We start from the raw sequence: 24,008 nt of genomic DNA on the forward strand, positions 1-24,008 counted from the left end.
GCATGGATGGGAAGGATTAGAAGGATATTGGTGAAAAATGGTAAAATAAAGCAACATACATGGGCATTTTGGATGGCATGGACAAGTTGGGCTAAAGGTTCTATGACTGTGATGCTATAACTCTATTGGCACTTGGGTTCAATGAGGATTTCAAACTACATGCCAGGGGTTTGACTATAAGATCAAGTTCAACAGTACCGGCACAGTGTCGCACCACTTCTGGTGATGCATTTCAAACACGATGTTTAATTGAGGCCTAACCTGGTCCATAAGAACATTAAATACCCTGAGGCACTGCTTTGAAATGTTGCAGGGTCTTCGTTTCTGAGAATATTTATGCCACAAACTACATGAACAAAAAATAAATTATTTGGACCACTTGTTCATTTGTGGAATTTTCTGTGCACTGACACAAATAAAAGTAAGAAATGCATGTTTCTTATGTTCGAACATTGACACCAGGGATGCAGTAATTCAATGACCAGAATGTGATTTGGGACTGTGCAAGGTTTTGAAAATGCATTATAAAAGTGCATTACAAAAAGTATTTTGACACTTTTGCACCTTGGCACATTGCAAAATTGCTTCTGCAGTGTAAATAGAAAAACAAAAAGCCAAATAATATATGCTATTTGAAATTGGTTCTTCAGTTTAGTAGCTAATGAAAATGCAATTGAAACATATATTTTTCAATGCTAATGTAAGCAATCAAAGCAGCAATGGATGAGATCTCAACAAACACCTGCAAGGGTAAGATTCTCTGTTAGGTGTGGGTGACAAAATCTGTGTGCTCACGGTGATTAACGTATTTTTAATGTTTGGCTTCCTGCCTTACACAGGGGCGGGTGGCCTTGGCAGGCAGCCATCCGACTGAGATCATCCCACAGAGAAGGGAGATTGCTGTGTGGTGCCACAATCATTGGCAGCTGTTGGGTCCTGACTGCAGCTCACTGCTTTAAAAGGTCAGTCTTCTAATTGAAATCATTTAATCAACATAATTAAAAGCAGATAATGATCTTTCTCTCTGGAGGACTATTGTAGTCTCATATAATTTGCTGCAATTGGCTTTGACTGGCTCGATGGAAGACATATTTTGTTGGTAGGTGTTGCAGGTGTTCATCATATATATGTGTCAGATTACTTGGAATAAATGGAGTTTCTGCTGAAGGGATCACACAGACGGTTAAAGACTCTTCTCGTTTGCAGCAATGCTCCTGTAACACTTTCAGCTCCAATTATTTTTAGGTAGTATGGATTATCTTGCAATAGGAAGAAGAAGTGAGGACAATTAGGGCACAAAATGTTTCTGGTACTAGACTATTACCAAGAGTGGCTCCGTTGCACCACCACTGACCAAGTCCAAAAAGTAAAGCTGCTGGAGATTATGAGATAACTTTGATAAGGCAATAGGCTGAAGGTTCAGTGATGAATGACTCAACTCTTGATACCTAAATGTCAAATAAACCAATAAATCAAGGATGTAATGCAAGGGACAAAGTGCTGGAGGAACTCAGCAGGTCGGCGAGTATCTGTGGATGGAACGAGTAGACGATGTTACAGGTCGGGACCCTTCTTCAGTCTTTCCATTTGAAGGTTGCTCAAACAACAACTACAAAGCTTGACCTCATTCAGAACAAATCAACTTCCTTGTTGAAACAAGGAACTGCAGATGCTGGTTTACAAAATAAGACACAAAGTGCTGGAGTAGCAGGTCAAGCAGCATATCTGCAGAATATGGATCCACATTGACTGAAGAAGAGGATCCGACAGAGAATTAAGTAAAGTTCAGATCTATTGCCAGTCTGAGTGAGTGCAGCCTGGAGCTGTGGGAGGGGCAGAACGAGGGCCTGCAGGTGCTGGCACAGGGCAGAGAGTGCAGAAGGCAGGACATGGAAGGAGAACTGTGCAAGAAGTGGTGGATTGAGTATAGGTACTTGAAACCCTTGTTGGGCCCGAACAGGGACCATGTTCTCCAGAGATACTGCCCGGCCCACTGTTACTCAAGCACTTTGTTTTTTTAATCAACTTGCTTGATTGGCACATCTATTCACAAACATGTACACTTCCCATCTCTAGAAAAGGTGTGTTATATTTAAAAGATGCAATACAAAAAAAATTCCCAAACATGTTTTTTATAAGCCCCATCAAACTTGCAAATAACCTGCAGGGACAAATGCACTGCTGTTAAAAAAACACCATCTTCTGCAAGGTCACCTCTATTTTGTACACCATTCCTACTTGCAAAAATGTTGCTGTATCAAAATCCTGGAACTCCCAACCTAAAAGTATGAGAATACCTTCACCAGAAATTCTGCACCTGTTCAACACTCCTCAACACCCATTCAAGGAGTACTTGGAATGGGGAATAACTGCTGGCTTCACCATGGATGGCCACAGCCCTTCGAAACATATCAAAAAGATAGCTGTAAGATCAATGTTATTCATCAAGACCAGGCTAAGGACCAGGATAAATGATGACAGACAGTTCATGACCTTGTACATGATATCATCTTTAGGTTCTGAATCATATCTATTGCACCAATAGACTCAGCCACTGTTCAAAGCATCACTTCCATAGTACTCATCTACGAATAATATCAGTCAGGACTCAAGTTCAAATGAGTTTATTGTCATGTGTCCCAGATAGGACAATGACATTCTTGCTTTGCTTCAGCACACAGAACATAGTAGGCATTTACTACAAAACAGATCAGTGTGTCCATATACCATTATATAAAATATAAACACACCCAACTTTGTGTTTTCTGTGGCTTTATGACACACCGCATGTCACAAATTGCATACATTTCTCACAATTCAGCTATGACAGCTATCACATGAAACACTCACACAAACTTTCCTCATAGTTGCATTGTAAGGTAGGAAGACGCAGATGATCGTTGGGGCCAAATGTGATTGCATCCTCTCTCTCCAATTGAGCAAACAGTGTCGGCCATTGTGTGAGGGGCCATGGCTTAGCTTGTGGCTCTTTATGAAGCTGAAACCACAAAGGTTCATGGTATCCTTACATCTTATTCTCCTTTTATTTTCCACTTCCCCTCTCCACCTCATCACTTCGCTCTACAATCTTAGAGGAGCTGCACAGCGCTGAGATAAGCATGCAGATCATACACTGACTTTGGTGCCTTCCCACACAGTGGGGAACTTTGATTCTGCTGTGTGGGGATGTTTTATGTCAAACCCTGTAGTGTGTTGTGTCCTGTTGATTTTTATTGTATGGCTGTATGGAAATTCATTTCACTGTGCCATCTGGCACACGTGACAATTAAATCTATCTTGAATCTTGAATTTACCACACCACCTCCCCACCCCATGCCTCTCTTCACCATTAAACTGTCAGGCTGCTTTTCCTGTCACGGATAGTCCAGGATCTGTAGTCTGGTTAAGCAGTGATAGAGAGAGAAGAAAGAGTGAAGGAAAAGTCTCTCCATTTTCATTCTGAACCACAAGTCAGATACTGACTGTGCATCTTTCAGAAGTTGCATTGGGGAAGGGGTTTGCAAGTGAATGTTCATGAGGCACGGGGTGGCCCACAGAACAGGGGGACTGCTGTGGTAAATGCCAGATCATGAGACAGATAAGATGCATATTGATTCTGACTCAGAGAATATTTATTCTCAGTTGATGATATACTTCACAACATTGAAGTATATCATCTATCGGGCGGCGCCACCACGGTGGCTGCCTCGCCAACAGTCTGTCAGTCCTCTCTCTGTTTTTATTATTTTAAGTATGTTTTAAAAGTATGATTTAGTGTTTCTTGGTTTGCTTTATTGGGGAGGGGATGGGGGGGGGAAACAGGGGAAACCTTTTTTAGTCACTTACCTCGATGGAGATGCGATTTTTCTCTGTGCGCGTCTCTGTCCCCCCCTGCGGCCTACAACGTGGAGTGGTGCGGCCTTTCCTGGAGACTGGCCCGGAGCTTCAAGTCGTGGGCATGGCGCGGACTTTAACATCCAGAGCTGCGATCCTTTGCCCCGTGAAGCCGCAGTGTAAGAAGAAGCCGACTCAGGAGCTCCATGCCGTGGAATGTTCCAATCCATCCCAACGCTCGAGTTTCCATCATCCCGACGAGAGGGCTTGAACATCGGACCGTCGGTAGCGGCAAGTGCGGAAGGTTCAAAGCCCCCGACCATGGGTGAATGATGGATGAAGATGACTGTACTTTATTGCCTTCCATTATAGCGAGGAATGTGGATTCCACTGTGGTGGATGTTTGTTAAATTTTATTTTATGGGGTGTGTGTATTGTTGTTTTTCACTTGGTATGGCTGTATGGTTACTCAAATTTCACACTACCTTAGTTGGGGAAGTGACAAAAAACACGAACTTGAAGTGTGCAGGAAAGAACTGCAGATGCTGGTTTAAATCGAAGGTAGACACAAAATGCTGGAGTAACTCAGCAGGTTAGGCAGCATCTCTGGAGAGAAGGAATGGGTAACGTTTTGGGTCGAGACCCTTCTACAGCATGGAAGTAATCAGCAACTCCTTTCTGATGCACGAGGAGCCCAATGTTGCAGCTGCCACTGCTGCATAAGTATAGGTCAAATACCATTTACACTGCAGTTACCCCGAGCATTTAAGCTCAGACATCTATCACATCTGTGTACTAAGGAGTGTTTAGGATGGCACAACAAATTAAGGGCCTGTCCCACTTGGGGGACCTAATCCGCGAGTTCTGGCGAGTTTGCCCTTGACTCATACTCGCAGCATGGTCGACACGAGATCGGAGGTCTTCGTAACTCTCCTTCAAGCTCGAGAGGTAACCATGGGAAAAATCTATACTTTTTTTTACTCATAGGTTAGGCGTAGTAGGTCGGCATTTTAGTCGTAGGTAATCGAGGGTAGTCGAAGGTAGTCGTAGATAGTCTTCATCATAGCCGAAGGGAGGTCGAAAGAGATTGAAGGTCGTCTTCACTCTCCACTATTCAGTGTCTAATTTTCCCGAAGTTAATCGTAGCTAGTTGAAGCTGGTCTTCAACATAGTCGAAGGAGGTCGAAGGAGGTTGTACATAATCGAAGGAGGTCTTCAACATGTCATTTTTAAAAAACTCTTCTAAACTCGCCAATTAGGTCGCCCAAGTGGGACAGCCCCTTAACTACTGAGGTTGCAGATGAGCAGTCTGAGGGAAGTGACAGCAGCTCTGTTGAGCAGGAGTCTGCTATCCTCTCTCAGAATGACAACCTCTCCAATCCAGCCACTGCCACTGCTGGTAGGTGGGACTAGTGTAGCTGAGACATGTTGGCCGGTGTAGGCAAGTTGTGCCAAAGGGCCTGTTTCCGCACCATATCACTTTACGAATTTCTATCTCAGAGAAAACAGCACTCGTGGTCGGGATTGAACCCGGGTCCCTGGCACTATAAGCACTGAAAGGCAGCAACTCTACTGCTCTGTAAATGTGCCACCAATGTTCTTGGTGTGACCTGTCAGGAAGCACAGACTGCTCTTGATCATGTTGGGCCTTCAAAGTTTGCAGCTGGTTGTATTGAAAGTCCTCACCCTTCCACCAGCCGTGTCACTGTGACTGTGCTGCAAGAAATGTATAACAGCTGGTAGAAAGATGAGTTACAGTTGGAAGCGGTCAATCATCCCAGCCTTGGGACATCACGGCAGGAGTTCCTCAGGTCGTGTCTACAGCTACAGCATCTACAGCTGTTTCATCAAAATGTTATTAGTGAGGATTGCACAGTTCAATTCCATTTGCAACTCCTCAGAAAATGAAGCTGCCCATGCTTATGTGCAGAAATAACCTAGAAATAATCGAGCATGGCTAATACATGGGAAGTAGTATTCAGGCCACAATGTCATGGAAAATACCCATCTCCAACAGGAGAGTTTAATCACCATTACCATTCCGGAGTCACCATCAACATGAGGATTGTCATTAACTGGAGAGTGAATTGTTCAGCCGTATGAATACTGTGGCAAAAGTCAGAAGCTGAGTATCCTGTGGTGAGTCACTCACTTCCTGACCCCAAAGACTTTCCACTATCTACAAGTCACGTGAGTGATTCTGATTTCCACCTACCTGGGCAAGTTAAACCCCAACAACACTCAAGAAGCTTCATCAATACAAAGCACCTACCTTATTTGAACCCCAATTTCCATCACCACATGGCTCTGTGTACCAACTAGAGAAGCCACTACAATTACTCTCCTGAGCCACTCTAACAGTATTTCCCAAAACTGTGGCCTCTACCAGATCAAAGTCATGAGTTTCAAATGCATTGGAATGCCACCACTTACATGTCCCCTCCATGTCACACATGGAAATGTTTAATCATTCCTTCACCAAAATCCAGTAACTGCACTATGAAAATATCTTTAGCAGAAGGTCTGCAGTGTTTTAAGAAACTCACTTACCACCACTTTCTTGATGGGCAATAAATGTTGGCTTCGGCAGTAATGCTCAGATACTAAAAAGAGGACATTCAGAACAGGCACTAAAGGAATGCACAGTTGTTATTTGTGGATGTTTACATTTGTTTTGACCTGCTTTTAATTTATGTTTAATATGTAGTTAATTGCTTGTGTAGAATGTTGGTTAGGTGTCCCAGAAGGTTCCCACTGTGATTCAGGAACTTCCTTTCAACATCCCAGAGTAACAGCAGCTTTAAGTAGCTTTCAAAGCACTTTGCAATGACCTTTACTTCCAATCATGTTGAGGTAATTAAGCAAGGGCAACCGATCAAATGTTAGACACAAACCACAACTTCATTAAAAAGCAATAAATGTTTTTTATATATGGCAATTCACTCATTAATAGTTCTCCAAAATTCATTGTAGCAGGTTTGGACCACTTAGCCAGGATCTTAACCAAGATTATGCTTTAAATGTGGGATAAAAAATATTTCAAGAATCCATGTTAGTTGTTGAATACCTGAAAGGTTTACCCAAAATGATCCATTAGTACTTTATACAATTTATATTCAATTTTATACCATTTTTATACAATTTAGCAATTTGATTCTTTAAGTTTTAACTTCTTGCAAAACATTAAATACTCTTGCAGGAACTCCAAGCAAAATTGTAATAATCAACTAGCGAAAAAATAATAATATTGCCTTTTAAATGCTATTTCTTGATCGAGGATATGGTACTGATAAATCATCTGTCCCAGTTTCGTTTAATTCATTCTAAGACATAAATTCTTCCATGATTTGTGGATTTCTGGCTGACTTGGTGCCAGGAAAATTGCATGTTAAAATGTATCTGAGTTATTTGATTATATTGCAGGCAGCACGTGCTTTGTGGATTGTGGGACTTGGGATGAGGTAGCCGCGATCGTATTCCTTTTTACAAGCTACAATGTAAAACAATCATTACATGCACAGTGCGCACATGGTAAAGCAATGGGGAATTCTTCCTTCAATTTAAGCCCTGGTGAAATATGAACTGCTGTGCAGTAAATAAATCACAGCATTGCTTTCCAGTGACTGTCAGTGAAAGGCACTGATCACAAGGTAATTTCATCACTTTATTCTTATGACTCTCTGCTTCGGCTGTGAGCACAGTGGTTAAAAAATCATCATAACAAGTGAGCAGTCAAATTTATGTTGCAGGCAACTGGAAGAGAAAGCTTTCAAGCCAGGGGCACTGACTTATGAAATAAAAATATGCCTTGTATATTATTTGGTGTGCATGATTTGGTGTCAGTTAGCAAATATCAGTAGTGATAAAATAAGTTGTCTCTCCTCCTTTCCCATGTATTGATTTTGTTTTTTGCTTAGCTCTGCACATTGCACTTTTCAAAGAAACCTTCCCTGAAATATACCAATGGTGTTGCATGAAAAATAAATAATAATTTGTGTCAATATTTGGAGTAAAATCTTCTTCAAGAAAGAGAAACCTGTGTTATGGCTCACACTATCCTTTTGCAAACATTACAAAAACTGTGCTCAGTTTCCTATCGTCTCTATTTGGAAATCATTTCAGGGAGGAGATAATTTGCTGAAATCAAGAAAATGTGTGAGAAACTGCATGGGGAAAAATGGATGATTTTCACTCTTTTCACTGGTTGTTGGTCAGATTTTGCATCCAAACTACTTGTGATGGCAGTCTGCCTGCTCTCACTGTTCTCGATGTCAAAGGTTGCTCAAACTGATTGTTGCACATTGTAGCCCAAATTGGATTTAAAGATCCAGATATTATACCCTGTAACAGCCTTGGGTTGAAAATGGACCAGAAAGCTATACTCCAGAGGTGAGGTGAGAGTTCCCAGATGTATAATGTCTCCAAAGACTTACAGGTTGTAGGTTAATTGGTTTGGTATAATTGTAAATTGTCCCTAGAGTGTGTAGGATAGCGTAGGTGTGATGGGATCACTGGTCGGTGTGCGAACACGGCGGGCTGAAGGTCCTTTTTCCACGCTGTATCTCGAAACTAAACTAAACTAAACTAAACCAAGTGGCACTGATCATCTTGATGGGAGAAGTTCGATGCTAATTGCAGAATGTCCAATTCTGTTCATTATTGGTCTTCAAAGTAAGTTATACCTAATAATATCGACTGGTGAGTTCGTTATTGGTAACATTTGTGCCCTAAAACTGTCAGGCAAAGATTGCCCGAAACAAAAGAGAGTTTAAACAATTCTCTTTAAAATTCAAAATCTTTACCATCACTGATTTACAAGGATGTTACCAGGACCCGAGGGCCTGAGCTACAAGGAGAGGTTGAGCTAGGATTTTATTCCTTGGAGTGCAGGAGGATAAGGGATGATCTTATAAATGTGTATCAGACCATGAGAGGATTAGATAGGGTAAATGCACAGAGCCTTTTACCCAGAGTCAGAGAATCGAGAACCAGAAGTCATAGGATTACATAGGAAACTAAGGGGCAACGTTTTTACATAAGGGCTGATAGATATATGGAACGAGCTGCCAGAGGAGACAGTTACAGCAGGTGCTATCACAATGTTTAAGAAACATTTGGCCAGGTACATGGATAGGAAAGATTTGGAGGGATATGGGTCATTAGCAAGCACATGGGAGTAGATAGGGAAAGCTGGTCGGTGTGGGCAAGTTGGCCAAAGGGTCTGTTTCCATGCTGTATGACTATTCCTGTTTTTCTCAATGAAAAAGTGCAAAACCTTTTAATTTTTCTTTTCCAGTTGAAATCAAATAGAAAAATATTTAAGACCAATTACTTCTTTCGATATTGGAATGGAAATAGTTCTTTGATAACTCTGTGGTCATGGATTTACTCCAAGTTAATTCATATCTTGGCAGTCTCTTGAAACCATTCATCAGCTCCTCAAGCATGACGGGCTTGGAACCAGAATATTTAGAGAAATGTAGTGGAATTTGTAAGCCATGTTATTTAATGTTCTCTCCTGTTCTCTTGTTGTTGTTCTATGTCTGGTTCAGACATCCTAAGATGTGAAAGTTTCCAATGGCAAATTGATTAGACGTTAAGCAACTATGATCCATGCCTATGCCTAGTTCAAATAATCAAGATGACTATGTTGAAGTAGCTCTCTGATAATTGCTTGAATTTCATGGTCAGCGGCAAAATGACTGCACTTGCAGCTGACCTCAATGAAAGCACACTACAGGGAACCTGCAATCAATATTGCACACTTTTCACTGTTTCCAGTGTTATTTGCTCCCAGGCTTCACTTCAAAGAGATCATCAATGTCTTTAGCTGTGGCAGCACAAAGCTGAATAAGAAGCCAAACACATTACAGGAAATCTCAATTGCAAAAAATCAAGAGAGAAATTGTGCATTTTCAGTCTAAATTTTAATCAGTTTTCAGTGTTAAACAAATATTGCAAATTACATATTTACTTAAAAATAAAATATAGTATTTTATTAATCACACTACAACATACTATGACACATAAGAACGCGTTAAAAAAGATAATCTATCAACATATTAAAAGACTGGATTTTGAAGTGGAATGCCAACAGTTCCATGTTGAGTAGTAAACATTTCCCATATAAGTGTTACCAAATCTAGGATTTCTGCTTGAACGTGGAATCCTGGACAGGCTGGACATTTTTTCCCAATGTTTTTTCAGGTTGTTTCTGATGATGGGCTCTCATGGAGCAAAATTGCAGTAATTCCCCCAGCACTTAAGGTGGGGTGTTTGCCAACAGAACATGGGCCAAGTTAGATCAGGCACAGGAACAGCATCTCCATTAACATGCAAGGTATTAGTTAATTTATGTTTGATTGAATTAATTGAGTTTAGCTAATGTTTCTAATGTTTTTTAAAAAATTGTGTTTTACTTTATTTTTTATTTCATTTTTTAATACTTTATAATGTTAGAATAAATAATTTCAGGAAAGTGGGTAGCATCATAAATAGTGAAGAAGTTTATCAACAATTGCAGCAGGATCTTAATCAGTTCAGACGGTGGGCTGAGTTAATGAAGTTTAATACAGATAAGTGCGAGGTATTGCATTTTGATGAGTCAAACCAGTGCAGGACCTTCACAGTGATTAGCAGGGCTCTAGGCAGTGTTGTAGAGAAGAGTGAGTCCTTGTGAGAAAAGTGCGAGTCTTTGGTGAGGAGGCTGAGGCAAGGAGGCTACACTTGTTTGAAATTGTGACTTTTGTCTTCTGAAGAAATGGCAGGCATGTTGGTGCAGTGTGTTACCTGCAGGATGTGGGAAGACAGGGACACTGCTGGTGCTTCTGGAAACTACACCTGCAGAATTTGCCAGGTGCAGCTCCTGAACGAATGTATTAGGGAACTGGAGAAACAGCTGGATGACTTCAGGGCCATCCGGGAAAACGATAGCTTTCTGGGCAGGACCTACAGTGAGGTTGTCACGCTAAGGATACAGGAAGAGCAAAGGTGGGTGACTGTGAAAAGGGGAGTAATGTGCAAACCCGGCGTGGCTTTAATGGTGGGCCAGCCGGGGGCTTTGACTTTGACTCTGACATCGGGGGGGGGGAAGTGGTGGAGAGATAAGTGTTTTTTGGCCTTCCATCACAGCGATGTGATGGATGTTTATGTAAATTATGTTGTGTCTTGGGTCTATTTGTTTGTAATGTACGGCTGCAGAAACGGCATTTCGTTTGGACCTCAAGGGGTCCAAATGACAATTAAATTGAATCTTGAATCTTGAATCTTAAGCGTGGAGTGCAAGAGTTGCTGTACCATATAGAAACAGGTTCACCCTTTTGGGAGCTGCCGGGGCAGACGACGCTTCCAGACCGAGCGGCAGAGGTCGGTGGCTCCAATCCTCGCGATGAGACCCACTGGTGAGACCGACGTCGGGCAGAACTATAGTGGTGGGTGACTCCATTGTCCGAGGTGCAGACAGGAGATTCTGTGGCAGCAGGCGAGACTCGTGGGTGTTCTGTTGCCTCACTGGTGCCAGGGTTCAAGATATCACAAACCAAATTCAGCCATGCACAATCAAATAAGATCAAATAGAACATGTTGTCCTACAAGGAGAAGGAAGAAGAAGAAGAAGAAGAAGAAGAAGAAGAAGAAGAAGACATGTAGAATCAAGGAACTACAGATGCTGGTTTACACAAAAGGAATAAGTGCTGGCGTAACTCAGCAGGTCAGGCAACATCTCTGGAGAACAGGTGACATTTTGAGTCGGTATGATTGATGATTAATTATTATGGCTTGGTATGCCATTAAATGTTCACTGTTTTGCCCAATATTTCATACTTCGATTATTTAACAAATACGATAAATTTCAAACTAATTCACCTTTATTGGGAACACTGCAGAATATTGTAAACTATGGACAAAGGTTGAGTCACTGACAATAACTGGGATTTCATGTTAAACTACACGTTGCAGAAATACCAAACTTGCGTCAGATTCATAGTACGAATGCCAATAATAGTGAAACTTATTATGCCTTTGCATGATTTTCATTTGTACAGATTTTTCAAAATGATGCAAATGTTAAAAAAAATGTTAAGCTCTACATTTTGTTTGATATTGTAAAAGTCTCATCTGATGCTTAACATGAATATGAAAAAGCTCTTTCCATTTTCCTTTCAAATGTTCATAATTAATCACCATAGCCTTCAGAGAAACAGAAAGGATAGGGTGCTTGATATGTATACAACATTTTATTAAATACTTCCTATAAATATATATCTTCATTATAACTAGTGAATGTCAAGCCCTAGATTCAATTGAGCTTTCTTTGCTGCAGTTTGTTTTTCATTTTAATTCTCTTATCTTGATTCAATAATACACTCCTACACAGTTCACTTAATGAACACAGCACAGTAGTTTTCGTTCCTACTGAAAAAAAAACTAGATTATGCCGAGAAATTCATCCTCGGTCAGTGACTTTGAATGCACGATCTTGCAGCAAAAGGATGCTGTACCCTGCTTCTGAAGTTCAATCCATTGAAACAAACACTTAGCACAGGCCTATAGATATTATTATTTTAATAACCCTAGGTCTATAATTCATTAAGCTTGTGCCGTTCCTATGTTATGTGTTCTATTAAATAAAACTTCCTTCCTAAATTTCTTCCCTCTCTTCGATAGGTATGGCAACCACACAAAAAATTACATTGTGCGTGTTGGTGATTACCACACATTAGTATCTGAAGAATACGAGCAAGTTCTTGAAGTGAAAAACATTATTATCCACAAGGACTATAAACCTGATGCTAACGACTATGACATTGCATTGGTAAAGCTTGAAGGTGACCAGGAACAGTGCATCAAACTCAATGCCCATGTCCTTCCGGCATGTTTGCCACACAGAAGAGAACGTACACCAAGGAAAGGTTCGAACTGCTACATAACTGGATGGGGTGACACAGGTAATAATGAATATTATGCACTTGTATCCCAAATGCTGAATGAATTGGGAGAATAAATTCTCCCAATAAGTTCTCCATAGAATTTATACTATGGAGAATGGAGCGTAACTGCCATTCATTGAAGCTAAATAGTTCTAGATCTTGGTTATTGGTCATATATGATAGCCAAGGTTCAGCAGATTTTTTTCCCTCGGGTTTGATAAAATTGAGAATGTATTTATTAAAGAATTCAAGGAACTATTCATGTATAAAACTAAAATATACTGTAAAAGGAATCTGGAAGTATAAAGAATCATTGCTACCATTCATTAGGAATTTTGTCAGTCATTAGTGGAAATGTAGGTGTTCAAATGCACTAATGGTAGTTGAATCAACAGGATTATAATGATTTTTTGATTTCTGCTATCTCCACAAAGCCATGAATAAGATGTAGATCTTGCTCCTGACTGTATTACCCTGTATTGGGAGAGTTAAACACTTACTGGAGTGCAATATTGTTGCTAATGTTACTTTTCTATTTCTTGCTTTGTGTTTTATATGATAAATTACTATGCCTTTTGTTTGTGATGGTATCACTAAACTCAGTCAAAGTAATTGCATCACAGAGTATGGAAACAGTCCATTCAGCCTATCTGTGGGCATCCATCCATGCTAATCCCATCTTCCAGCACTTGGCCCTAAACCTTTAATGCTTATGCAGATCAAGTGCTCATCTAAACAGCTCTTCAATGCTGTTCATGACTCTGCTCGCAACAGTCTCCCCTGCAATGCATTCCAAGTACTTAACACTCTCTTGGTGAAAGAGGCAGCCTCAAATACCATCTAAATCTTGTACCCCTTATCCTAAATCTATGTCCTAAATAAAGTTTGTGTTTCTTACACCATTCAACCTATTGAGAATAAATACAAACTATTAGAGCTGAAACCTGTAGCCATTCCAGTGAACTCCTGCTACAACTTGAAGTTAAATCCCTTTGAATGGCCAGAAGTTGGGCCATAACTCTAATGATTGACATGGCAGATTTTATTTTGGGGGGGGGGGGGGGCAGGAGCCGATATTCTGTCCATCGCGACTATGACCATAGATCAAGGAGTGAGTGGGAACTCAAAAAGTTGGAGCTTTTAGCTTTCAAGTTGCCCACCCTACCTCCATGCTTCACCTTCCTCTCCTATCAAATTACATCATCTGCAGTCTTTTAATGCCTCCACTCCATGTCTCAGCCTCTGCCACTAATTCCGTCCTTCCCTTCCCTAACTGACTCCATCTTCCTATCAACCTTTCCTCCCCTGTTACCACCAATTGCTTGCTAACTCTTGCCCCACCCTCCCCCTTGCCTCTTTATTCCGGCTATCTCCACTCTACTCCTTCAGTCCAGATGGAAAGTCTTGATCCACAATGTCATCTCTTTAGTTTACTTCCATGGATGCTGCTCCATCTGTTGAGTTCCACCAGCAGATTATTTGTTGCTCCAGATTGCAACGTCTGCAACAAAAGTCTGGTGTCTCTCTAATAGTCATGAACATCAACTTTTCAACATATTAGATTGAAACATAGAAACATAGAAAATAGGTGCAGGAGTAGGCCATTCGGCCCTTCGAGCCTGCACCGCCATTCGATATGATCATGGCTGATCATCCAACTCAGTATCCCATCCCTGCCTTCTCTCCATACCCCCTGATCCCTATAGCCACAAGGGCCACATCTAACTCCCTCTTAAATATAGCAAATGAACTGGCCTCAACTACCTTCTATGGCAGAGAATTCCACAGATTCACCACTCTCTGTGTAAAAAATGATTTTTTCTTCTCGGTCCTAAAAGACTTCCCTCTTATCCTTAAACTGTGACCCCTAGTTCTGGACTTCCCAAACATCGGGAATAATCTTCCTGCATCTAGCCTGTCCAACCCCTTAAGAATTTTGTAAGTTTCTATAAGAAATTGCAGTTCATTATGATATATAAAACAAACACTAAAGTGGGCTTACTCTCTGAAACTACTATTTAACTGTGGAGCTTGAGTGTTACTTCCAGCTTGTACTTATATATAGATCTTACTCTGCAATTAAGAATTTCATTGTTCCATTTCAGGACATATGACAATAAAACACTTGATTCTTGACTGCAAACTTCATTGAACATTGGGGTGTTATTAATTCTCCAATATTTATTGGCTAATGATTCAATTCCAATTATTTGCAATCAGGTATTAATCTAATAACGAGTTAAACATTGACACAATATAATTCTGGAATAGAATTTGATGTAACATATGGACTCTATTGGCAAATTTGTTTGAGAGGAAACAAAGCAATATAGTCTAATCATGTTTATCAAAGTCTAAATATATTCTGTACATCAAGAGTCGGTATAAAATGAATATTCAAGGCATTGTAGGGGTGAAATTGGTTTGCTTTTGCCAGCTGGACATAGGGAATGGTCCCAGTGCTGTATCAGCTAAGTCTTGGCCAAAGACAGCCATGGGACCAGGTCCTCATTTATCTTGATGCCTGCTGCCCATTGCCAAAATGTTCAACGGTGAAACAAATTAAATTTGTGGCTATTGTATTGCCAGCTGGGTCCCCTAAAAGAGCTTCATATGGGAAGTAATTGGGAAACATGAGAATTGATCACTGTTTCTAAGCCATTGCTCTTGCAGTGGAAATAAAAGAACATCTCCTCCTCCTATTTTCAGTTGAGGTGTAATGGGAAATTTTGGTGGCAGTCCCAGAGCTTCAGAGTACTTTTTTTTTAAGTGCCACTGTATTTGAAACTTTACAATGTTGATTATCCAAGAAAGAGTCTCTGCCCTGCTGTATTTAGGACAGCATATTTACAGGTAAGTTTCCTGATACAAACAATGTACCCACCTTTCACTTATGCAAAGAGCCCAAGATGCAAGCCCCAGACACCTGTTTATTTTAACCTTCACCAATTGTAAGGCATGCCCTTCATGTCTGGGCCTGGATTGGTTTGTAATTTGGAAATTTGTGAGTAAAGTTCCTTATATTCATCATTTTATTATGGAAAATTGTAAGTCAAAATGAACTACCTTACTCATGACTGTAAAAGCGGAGTTGGGCCAAAGAGTCTAATTGTGTGCCGTATAACTTTATTACTCTGTGACAAGTTCTAGGTTTTGCATAATCACATTGTATGGAAAGTATGGTTTGCCATTGCCATCAGAGTTTTCTGATGATGCATAAAATGCTGGTTAATCAGAAATTTCACAAAAGAGCAATTCTTGCTTTCTGTCTCTGCTGCAGGGAGAGCTTATTCAAAGACGCTGCAGCAAGCTGCCATTCCACTGCTTCCCAAAAGACGTTGTGAAGGCCGATATAGGCAGAGATTCACCAGCAGGATGCTCTGTGCAGGAAACTTACTGGACCACAAGAGGGTAGACAGCTGCCAGGGCGACAGCGGTGGGCCACTGATGTGTGAGAAAGCAGGAGGCCGCTGGGTAGTGTTGGGTGTGACTTCCTGGGGACATGGCTGTGGTGTCAAGGAAACCCCAGGTGTTTACACCCGAGTGTCTGCTTTTGTGCCTTGGATTGAGCGTATGACTAACCTGTGAGTAGCCAGGATCAGAAGAGTGGTGCATGTTGCTAATTGATCATCATGCATCCCTTATCTTGCATTTCTTTCCCTGTGAAGGAGCTCCACAAATTCACTCTCCAACAACAAGAGCACTTCAAGGAGTCAAGGACCAAGACAGCAACCTCATTGTGGAGCTTCTGTAATTAAAGAGCAACAACAGAACTGGAGAAGTGGTGGTGATTGAGTCAATCGTTTGGAGGACAAAAAACATTTGTACGGGATTTTAACTTGTTGCAAATATGTTGCACAATATAAAATGCACAGACATTTTGAATTTCCAACGATTTTAATTTTCCTGGACGGGGAACTCATGGTTAAGAATAACAATATTTATTTATACTTTTTCATATTTTGGTTACTCGGTGGTGCCATATTGTGGAGAAAATCTGTACAGCTGCATCACTTTAGTTATGTTAAAAGCAGTGCACTAAACAAGCACAGAACCTTGCCATCTTTAAAAGATCCATTCATCCAGACTGTACGTTAAATACATGGGGGAGGTATAGAACAGTGTCAACATTCCATATTCATGCAATGTCAACATCAGTTATATCTGAATTAACTGAGAAAATTGCACTAGCTTGTATAAAAAGGTTTTATTTTCTCTAGTTTTACTAAAAGCACAAAGTGCGAAGAACCAACATGAACTAAAATGTTCAGTCAATTATTTGCCCTGAAATGTTGTTTTTTACTTGAAAAATTGTATGAACTTGTTTTTAAACTGCTTGCCACAATTATATACAAACTACAAATGAAGATGCATTGTCAACTTTATTGGTTCCTGATGTACCACGAGTTTAATGAGACAAAAGCCACACACAGTTCACTATAAATACCTAATGGGCAAATTTTAGTATGAATTGATAAACAGATGTCGGGAATGTGACAAATTCAAGGTGGAGTTCAGCAATCTGTAAAAATGGACAGGCAGTGTAATAATTTTGATCCACGCCGCGTAGCACTAAGGTAGTCCACTCAATCATATCCCAAATGGAACATAAAAAAGTGCAGCACAGGAACAAGCCTTTCAGCCTATAATGTTTGCATCGACCACGAAGCTAATCCAAACTGATCCCATCTGCATGCACATGGTCCCTATCCCTCTACACCCTGCCTTTTCATGTGCCTGTCTAAATGCTTCTTAAACGTTACTATCATATTTGCATCTACCTCTGGTAATGCTTTCTAGGCATCTAATGGCCCTGCTTTAAAAATAACCTTGTAAATTTCCTTTAAACTGTCCCCCTCTCACCCTAAAGGTATGTCTTTAAATTAGGCATTTCATAGAAACATAGAAACATAGAAATCAGGTGCAGGAGTAGGCCATTCGGCCCTTCGAGCCTGCAGTGCCATTCAATATCATCATGGCTGATCATCCAACTCAGTATCCCGTACCTGCCTTCTCTCCATACCCTCTGATCCCCTTAGCCACAAGGGCCACATCTAACTCCCTCTTAAATATACCCAATGAACTGGCCTCAACTACCCTCTGCGGCAGAGAGTTCCAGAGATTCACCACTCTCTGTGTGAAAAAAGTTCTTCGCATCTCTCGGTTTTAAAGGATTTCCCCCTTATCCTTAAGCTGTGACCCCTTGTCCTGGACTTCCCTAACATCGGGAATAATCTTCCTGCATCTAGCCTGTCCAACCCCTTAAGAATTTTGTAAGTTTCTATAACATCCCCTCTCAATCTCCTAAATTCTAGAGAATATAAACCAAATCTATCCAGTCTTTCTTCATAAGACAGTCCTGACATCCCAGGAATCAGTCTGGTGAACCGTCTCTGCACTCCCACTATGGCAATAATGTCCTTCCTCAGATTTGGAGACCAAAACTGTACGCAATACTCCAGGTGTGGTCTCACCAAGACCCTGTACAACTGCAGTAGAACCTCCCTGCTCCTATACTCAAATCCTTTTGCAATGAAAGCTAACATACCATTCGCTTTCTTTACTGCCTGCTGCACCTGCATGCCTACCTTCAATGACTGGTGTACCATGACACCCAGGTCTCGCTGCATCTCCCCCTTTCCCAATCGGCCACCATTTAGATAATAGTCTGTTTTCCCGTTTGTGCCACCAAAATGGATAACGTCACATTTATCCACATTATACTGCATCTGCCAAACATTTGCCCACTCACCCAGCCTATCCAAGTCACCTTGCAGTCTCCTAGCATCCTCCTCACAGCTAACACTGCCCCCCAGCTTAGTGTCATCCGCAAACTTGGAGATATTGCCTTCAATTCCCTCATCCAGATTATTAATATATATTGTAAATAGCTGGGGTCCCAGCACTGAGCCTTGCGGTACCCCACTAGTCATTGCCTGCCATTGTGAAAACGACCCGTTTACTCCTACTCTTTGCTTCCTGTTTGCCAGCCAGTTCTCTATCCACATCAATACTGAACCCCCAATGCCGTGTGCTTTAAGTTTGTATACTAATCTCTTATGTGGGACCTTGTCGAAAGCCTTCTGGAAGTCCAGATACACCACATCCACTGGTTCTCCCCTATCCACGCTACTAGTTACATCCTCGAAAAATTCTATAAGATTCGTCAGACATGATTTACCTTTCGTAAATCCATGCTGACTTTGTCCAATGATTTCACCACTTTCCAAATGTGCTGCTATCCCATCTTTAATAACTGACTATAGCAGTTTCCCCACTACCCATGTTAGACTAACTGGTCTGTAATTCCCCATTTTCTCTCCCTCCCTTCTTAAAAAGTGGGGTTACGTTTGCTACCCGCCAATCTTCAGGAACTACTCCAGAATCTAAAGAGTTTTGAAAGATTATTACTAATGCATCCACTATTTCTGGAGCTACTTCCTTAAGTACTCTGGGATGCAGCCTATCTGGCCCTGGGGATTTATCGGCCTTTAATCCATTCAATTTACCCAACACCACTTCCCGGCTAACCTGGATTTCACTTATTTCCTCCAACTCCTTTGACCCGTGGTCCCCTGCTATTTCCGGCAAATTATTTATGTCTTCCTTAGTGAAGACGGAACCAAAGTAGTTATTCAATTGGTCTGCCATATCCTTGTTCCCCATGATCAACTCACCTGTTTCTGACTGCAAGGGACCTACATTTGTTTTAACTAATCTCTTTCTTTTCACATATCTATAAAAACTTTTGCAGTCAGTTTTTATGGCCCCTGCCAGTTTTCTTTCATAATCTATTTTTCCTTTCCTAATTAAGCCCTTTGTCCTCCTCTGCTGGTCTTTGAATTTCTCCCAGTCCTCCGGTATGCTGCTTTTTCTGGCTAATTTGTACGCATCATCCTTCGCTTTGATACTATCCCTGATTTCCCTTGTTATCCACGGATGTACTACCTTCCCTGATTTATTCTTTTGCCAAACTGGGATGAACAATTTTTGTAGTTCATCCATGCAGTCTTTAAATGTCTTCCATTGCATATTCACCGTCAACCCTTTTAGAATTAATTGCCAGTCAATCTTGGCCAATTCACGTCTCATACCCTCAAAGTTACCTTTCTTTAAGTTCAGAACCATTGTTTCTGAATTAATAATGTCACACTCCATCCTAATGAAGAACTCAACCATATTATGGTCACTCTTGCCCAAGGGGGCACGTACAACAAGATTGCTAACTAACCCTTCCTCATTACTCAATACCCAGTCTAAAATAGCCTGCTCTCTCGTTGGTTCCTCTACATGTTGATTTAGATAACTATCCCGCATACATTCCAAGAAATCCTCTTCCTCAGCACCCCTGCCAATTTGATTCACCCAATCTATATGTAGATTGAAGTCACCCATTATAACTGTTTTGCCTTTGTCGCACGCATTTCTAATTTCCTGTTTGATACCATCTCCAACTTCACTACTACTGTTAGGTGGCCTGTACACAACACCCACCAGCGTTTTCTGCCCCTTAGTGTTTCGCAGCTCTACCCATACCGATTCCACATCCTCCAAACTAATGTCCTTCCTTTCCATTGCATTAATCCCCTCTCTAATCAGTAACGCTATCCCACCTCCTTTTCCTTTCTGTCTATCCCTCCTGAATATTGAATATCCCTGGATGTTCAGCTCCCAGCCTTGGTCACCCTGGAGCCATGTCTCCGTGATCCCAACCATATCATAGTAATTAATAGCTATCTGCACATTCAACTCATCCACCTTATTACGAATGTTCCTTGCATTGAGACACAAAGCCTTCAGGCTTGTTTTTACAACACTCTTACCCCTTATACAATTATGTTGAAAAGTGGCCCTTTTTGATATTTGCCCTGGTTTTGTCTGCCTGCCACTTTTACTTTTCACCTTGCTACCTATTTCTTCTACCCTCATTTTACACCCCTCGGTCTCTACGCTCACACATTTAAGAAACCCTTTCCCTTTAACTCCATCCTCCACTATCCCATTCGACACCCCACCCCCCTTATTCAGTTTAAAGCCACCCGTGTAGCAGTGGCAAACCTGCCTGCCAGAATGCTGGTCCCACACCTGTTCATCTTGGGTAAACGGCTCTGATCATCTGGCTATCAATCAATCCAATCAACCTTTACTGTCATCTGCCTCTCATACTTTTACATTTTTTCATCAGCCTCTGCTGTTCCAGCAAAAACAATCCAAGTTTGTACAACCTCCCTTTTAGCTAATACTCTGCAATATTTGTCATCTGCACCCTATCCAAATCCTCCAGAAATTTCCAATAGTGTAATGACTAGAACTGGAATCAATATTCCAAATGTGTGCTAACCAATGTTTTATACATCTTCATCATAACTTGCAAACTTTAATGCTCAATGCCCTGACCAATGTATGCAAATATGTTGTACATCTTTTTTACCACTCTATTCACCTGTGTTGCTATTTTCAGGGAGTAATGGACTTGCTCCCTGAGATCCCTTTGTACATCAATGCCCCTGCTGATCGTGCCATTACTGTATACTTTCCTCTTGTATTTAACCACTAAAATGCACCACCTCATACCTGTCCAGATTAAACTTTATTTGCCAATTCACCTTCCAAATTTCCAAATGATATATATCTTGCTGTAGCCTTTGACACAAAGCACTGCAAATAATGGAATCTGGAGCAAAAACAAGAATCTGTGGAAAGGATCCTAATCTGAAATATCCTCTGTCCACTTCCTCCGCAAATGCTGCCTGGTCTGCTGAGTTGCACTAGTAGTTTGTTTTTATATCTTTTGACAATCTGCCTTACTATCTGCAATTCCACCAATTCTTGTGTCACCTGCAAACTTGCTAATCAGACAACCTGCAATTTATATAAAAATAAAGCGCTGATTCTTGCAACACTGCTCATTGACCTCCAGTCAGAATATTACCTCGACACCACTACCTCTTGCCTTCTTATTCAATTCAATTATTCAATGATAAAGCCAATTTAAAATCCAACCTCCCAACTCTATTCACTCCTCTTCAACCCAATGTTCTCCTACCTTGCCTCCTGCAATATAAAGGGATAGCTTCCATCAGGCCCTGGGGACTTATCCACTTTAAAGTTCTTCAAAAAATCTAGCACCTCATCCTTCTTAATTTAAAAATGGAGGATTTATTTTCCTAGAATATCAACATGCTCCTCCATTATTCCACTATCATTCATGTAATTCTCCTTGCTGAACATCAGCTACGCATTTCCACGTGTCCTCAAGAGGACCTATTCATTCCCAACTACCCTCTTGTTATTAATATATATAGATATATATATATATATATATATATATAAGTGCCTTAGAATTTTCTTGTGTCCTGCTTTCTGAGACATTTCATGGACACATTTAGCCCTCCAGATTCCCCGTTTAATTTCTTTCCTGCTTCCTATATATTTCTCAAGGGCCCTGTCTAATTTCACCTTACATACAATTGCTTTCTCTTTTTGACTAACTTTACTTCACTTGTAACAAGTCTCCAGAACCTCTCCATCCCTATCTTTACAGGCAGGTCCTGAAATCTCACCAGTTGTTCTTTAGATATCTGGTGTGGATTTATTCAATGACATATGATCCCAGCTTGTGCCTAATACTGGTGTGATTAACAATCCCCCAATTTAGCACTTTCCCTTGAAGTCCAGTCTCATCCCTATCCTTAATTATCTTGAAACTTTCAGAGTTGTGATCACTGTTCCCAAAATGTGCCCATTGAAACTCCATTGACCTGGCCGGGCTTAGTCCTCACACAATATCTGTGGCTCCTTTTAGTTGGACTATCTACATGTAAACACAAGAAACTGCAGATGCTGATTTGAAAAGAAAAGACACAAAATGCTGGAGTAACTAAGTGGATCAGGCAGCATCTCAGGATGACATACATGATGACATTTCAGGTCATGGCCCTTCCTCAGACTATGTAAAGAAGAGTCTCGACTTGAAACCACCATGAAACATTAATGCAGGCTTGGAGGAATTAGAACCTATCCATGTTCTCCAGAGGTACTGCCTGACCTTGTGACCTGACATTTGTACCTTTTTTGGATTATCTACATATTTGTTCCTGCGCCCTCCTGAACACATCCAACAATTTCTACTTCATCTGAGCCACTGTCATGAAGGGAATCTCACTCATTATAGCAGTATATTAATGCCCTCTGCAATAACCCAGGAGGTGACACAATTGAAGAGTCACCAATGCCTTCCTCGGATAATACTGGTGAATGAACAAGACCTTCACATTGTAATCTTACAATATTTAGGATTTGCTAATAGCAGAGGAGGGAAAAACTGGCAAAATGAATGGTATATAAATTCTACATTTTATGGAACAAGGACTATATTGGCATTGTATCACTGACCTATGAATCTTTCATCTGACGATGCTGGAGAGGAATTTCCATGTACACGCTTGTTACATTGTTTGCAAATTACTTTAACCATGCATATGTTGGTGATTACCGCACAGAGTAACCAGTATCCTCTCCTGTCCCATAGTGGGGCCGCTCGGTATGACATGAGAGCCTTCACTCATTTCTGATATTGGAGTGGACATTGTGAGGACAGAGTAGTCTTTCAAGGAGAGTATTTGAATAGTCAGGGCCCGCTGCTGCACCAATGCTTCACCTGTAAAATTCTCAGGTCCACCACTGCCTGTTGTTAAAGGAATGCTCAGTTGGACCTGTCTCTTTCCGTTAATAGCCTTTTTCCACCCCAAGCCCAATATATTTTCTTAGTATACACCCAAAGGCCAATGTTGCAGTAGTGGTCAAGCATACATTGAGTATCGACTGATGTCAGAACTGTGGGACCAGTGTCCTTTGTGTGTGAGTGTGACATACAAATCAAACACACAATCCAAACAGCCCTGATACGTTAATGCAGGTTTGGAGGAGTTAGAATAGCATTTCAATCATGTAATGCATAAAGCAGTTGCATCATGCAGTTGGTAGGCGGCGCGACTCTCGTCAGCAGCGGCCTCTGCAGCCCGTCTGCGTTTTTGTTATTTTTTGTCTATGTTTTAATGTAGTTTTTGTTATTTTTTGTTGGGGTGTGTGTAACTTTTAATCTCTCCCTGCACGGGAGACCCGACCTTTTGTTTGTCGGGTCTCCGTTGTCGTTGGGGCTGCAACGAGGAGCGGCCTCCAACAGGAAGACCGGGGGCTCTGGTGCCGACGACTCACCTCACCGTCGCGGAGCTGGCCGAGTCCGGA

General features: G+C 41.1%; 1 protein-coding gene across 1 annotated transcript in view; it reads left to right on the top strand.

Annotated features, from left to right (window-relative positions):
• Positions 1-17,622, top strand: part of prss12 (serine protease 12) — a 142,752-nt gene extending 125,130 nt beyond the window's left edge. Inside the window, exons 11-13 of the mRNA XM_055640686.1 lie at positions 840-962; positions 12,499-12,779; positions 16,042-17,622. Coding sequence (XP_055496661.1) covers positions 840-962; positions 12,499-12,779; positions 16,042-16,349 — 712 coding nt within the window. The 3' untranslated portion in view covers positions 16,350-17,622. The remainder of the gene's footprint in view (positions 1-839; positions 963-12,498; positions 12,780-16,041) is intronic.
• The last annotated feature ends 6,386 nt before the right edge of the window (positions 17,623-24,008 follow it).

Source organism: Leucoraja erinacea, chromosome 1 (assembly GCF_028641065.1).
Source record: "Leucoraja erinacea ecotype New England chromosome 1, Leri_hhj_1, whole genome shotgun sequence".
In the NCBI taxonomy this organism is placed as follows: Eukaryota; Metazoa; Chordata; class Chondrichthyes; order Rajiformes; family Rajidae; genus Leucoraja; species Leucoraja erinaceus.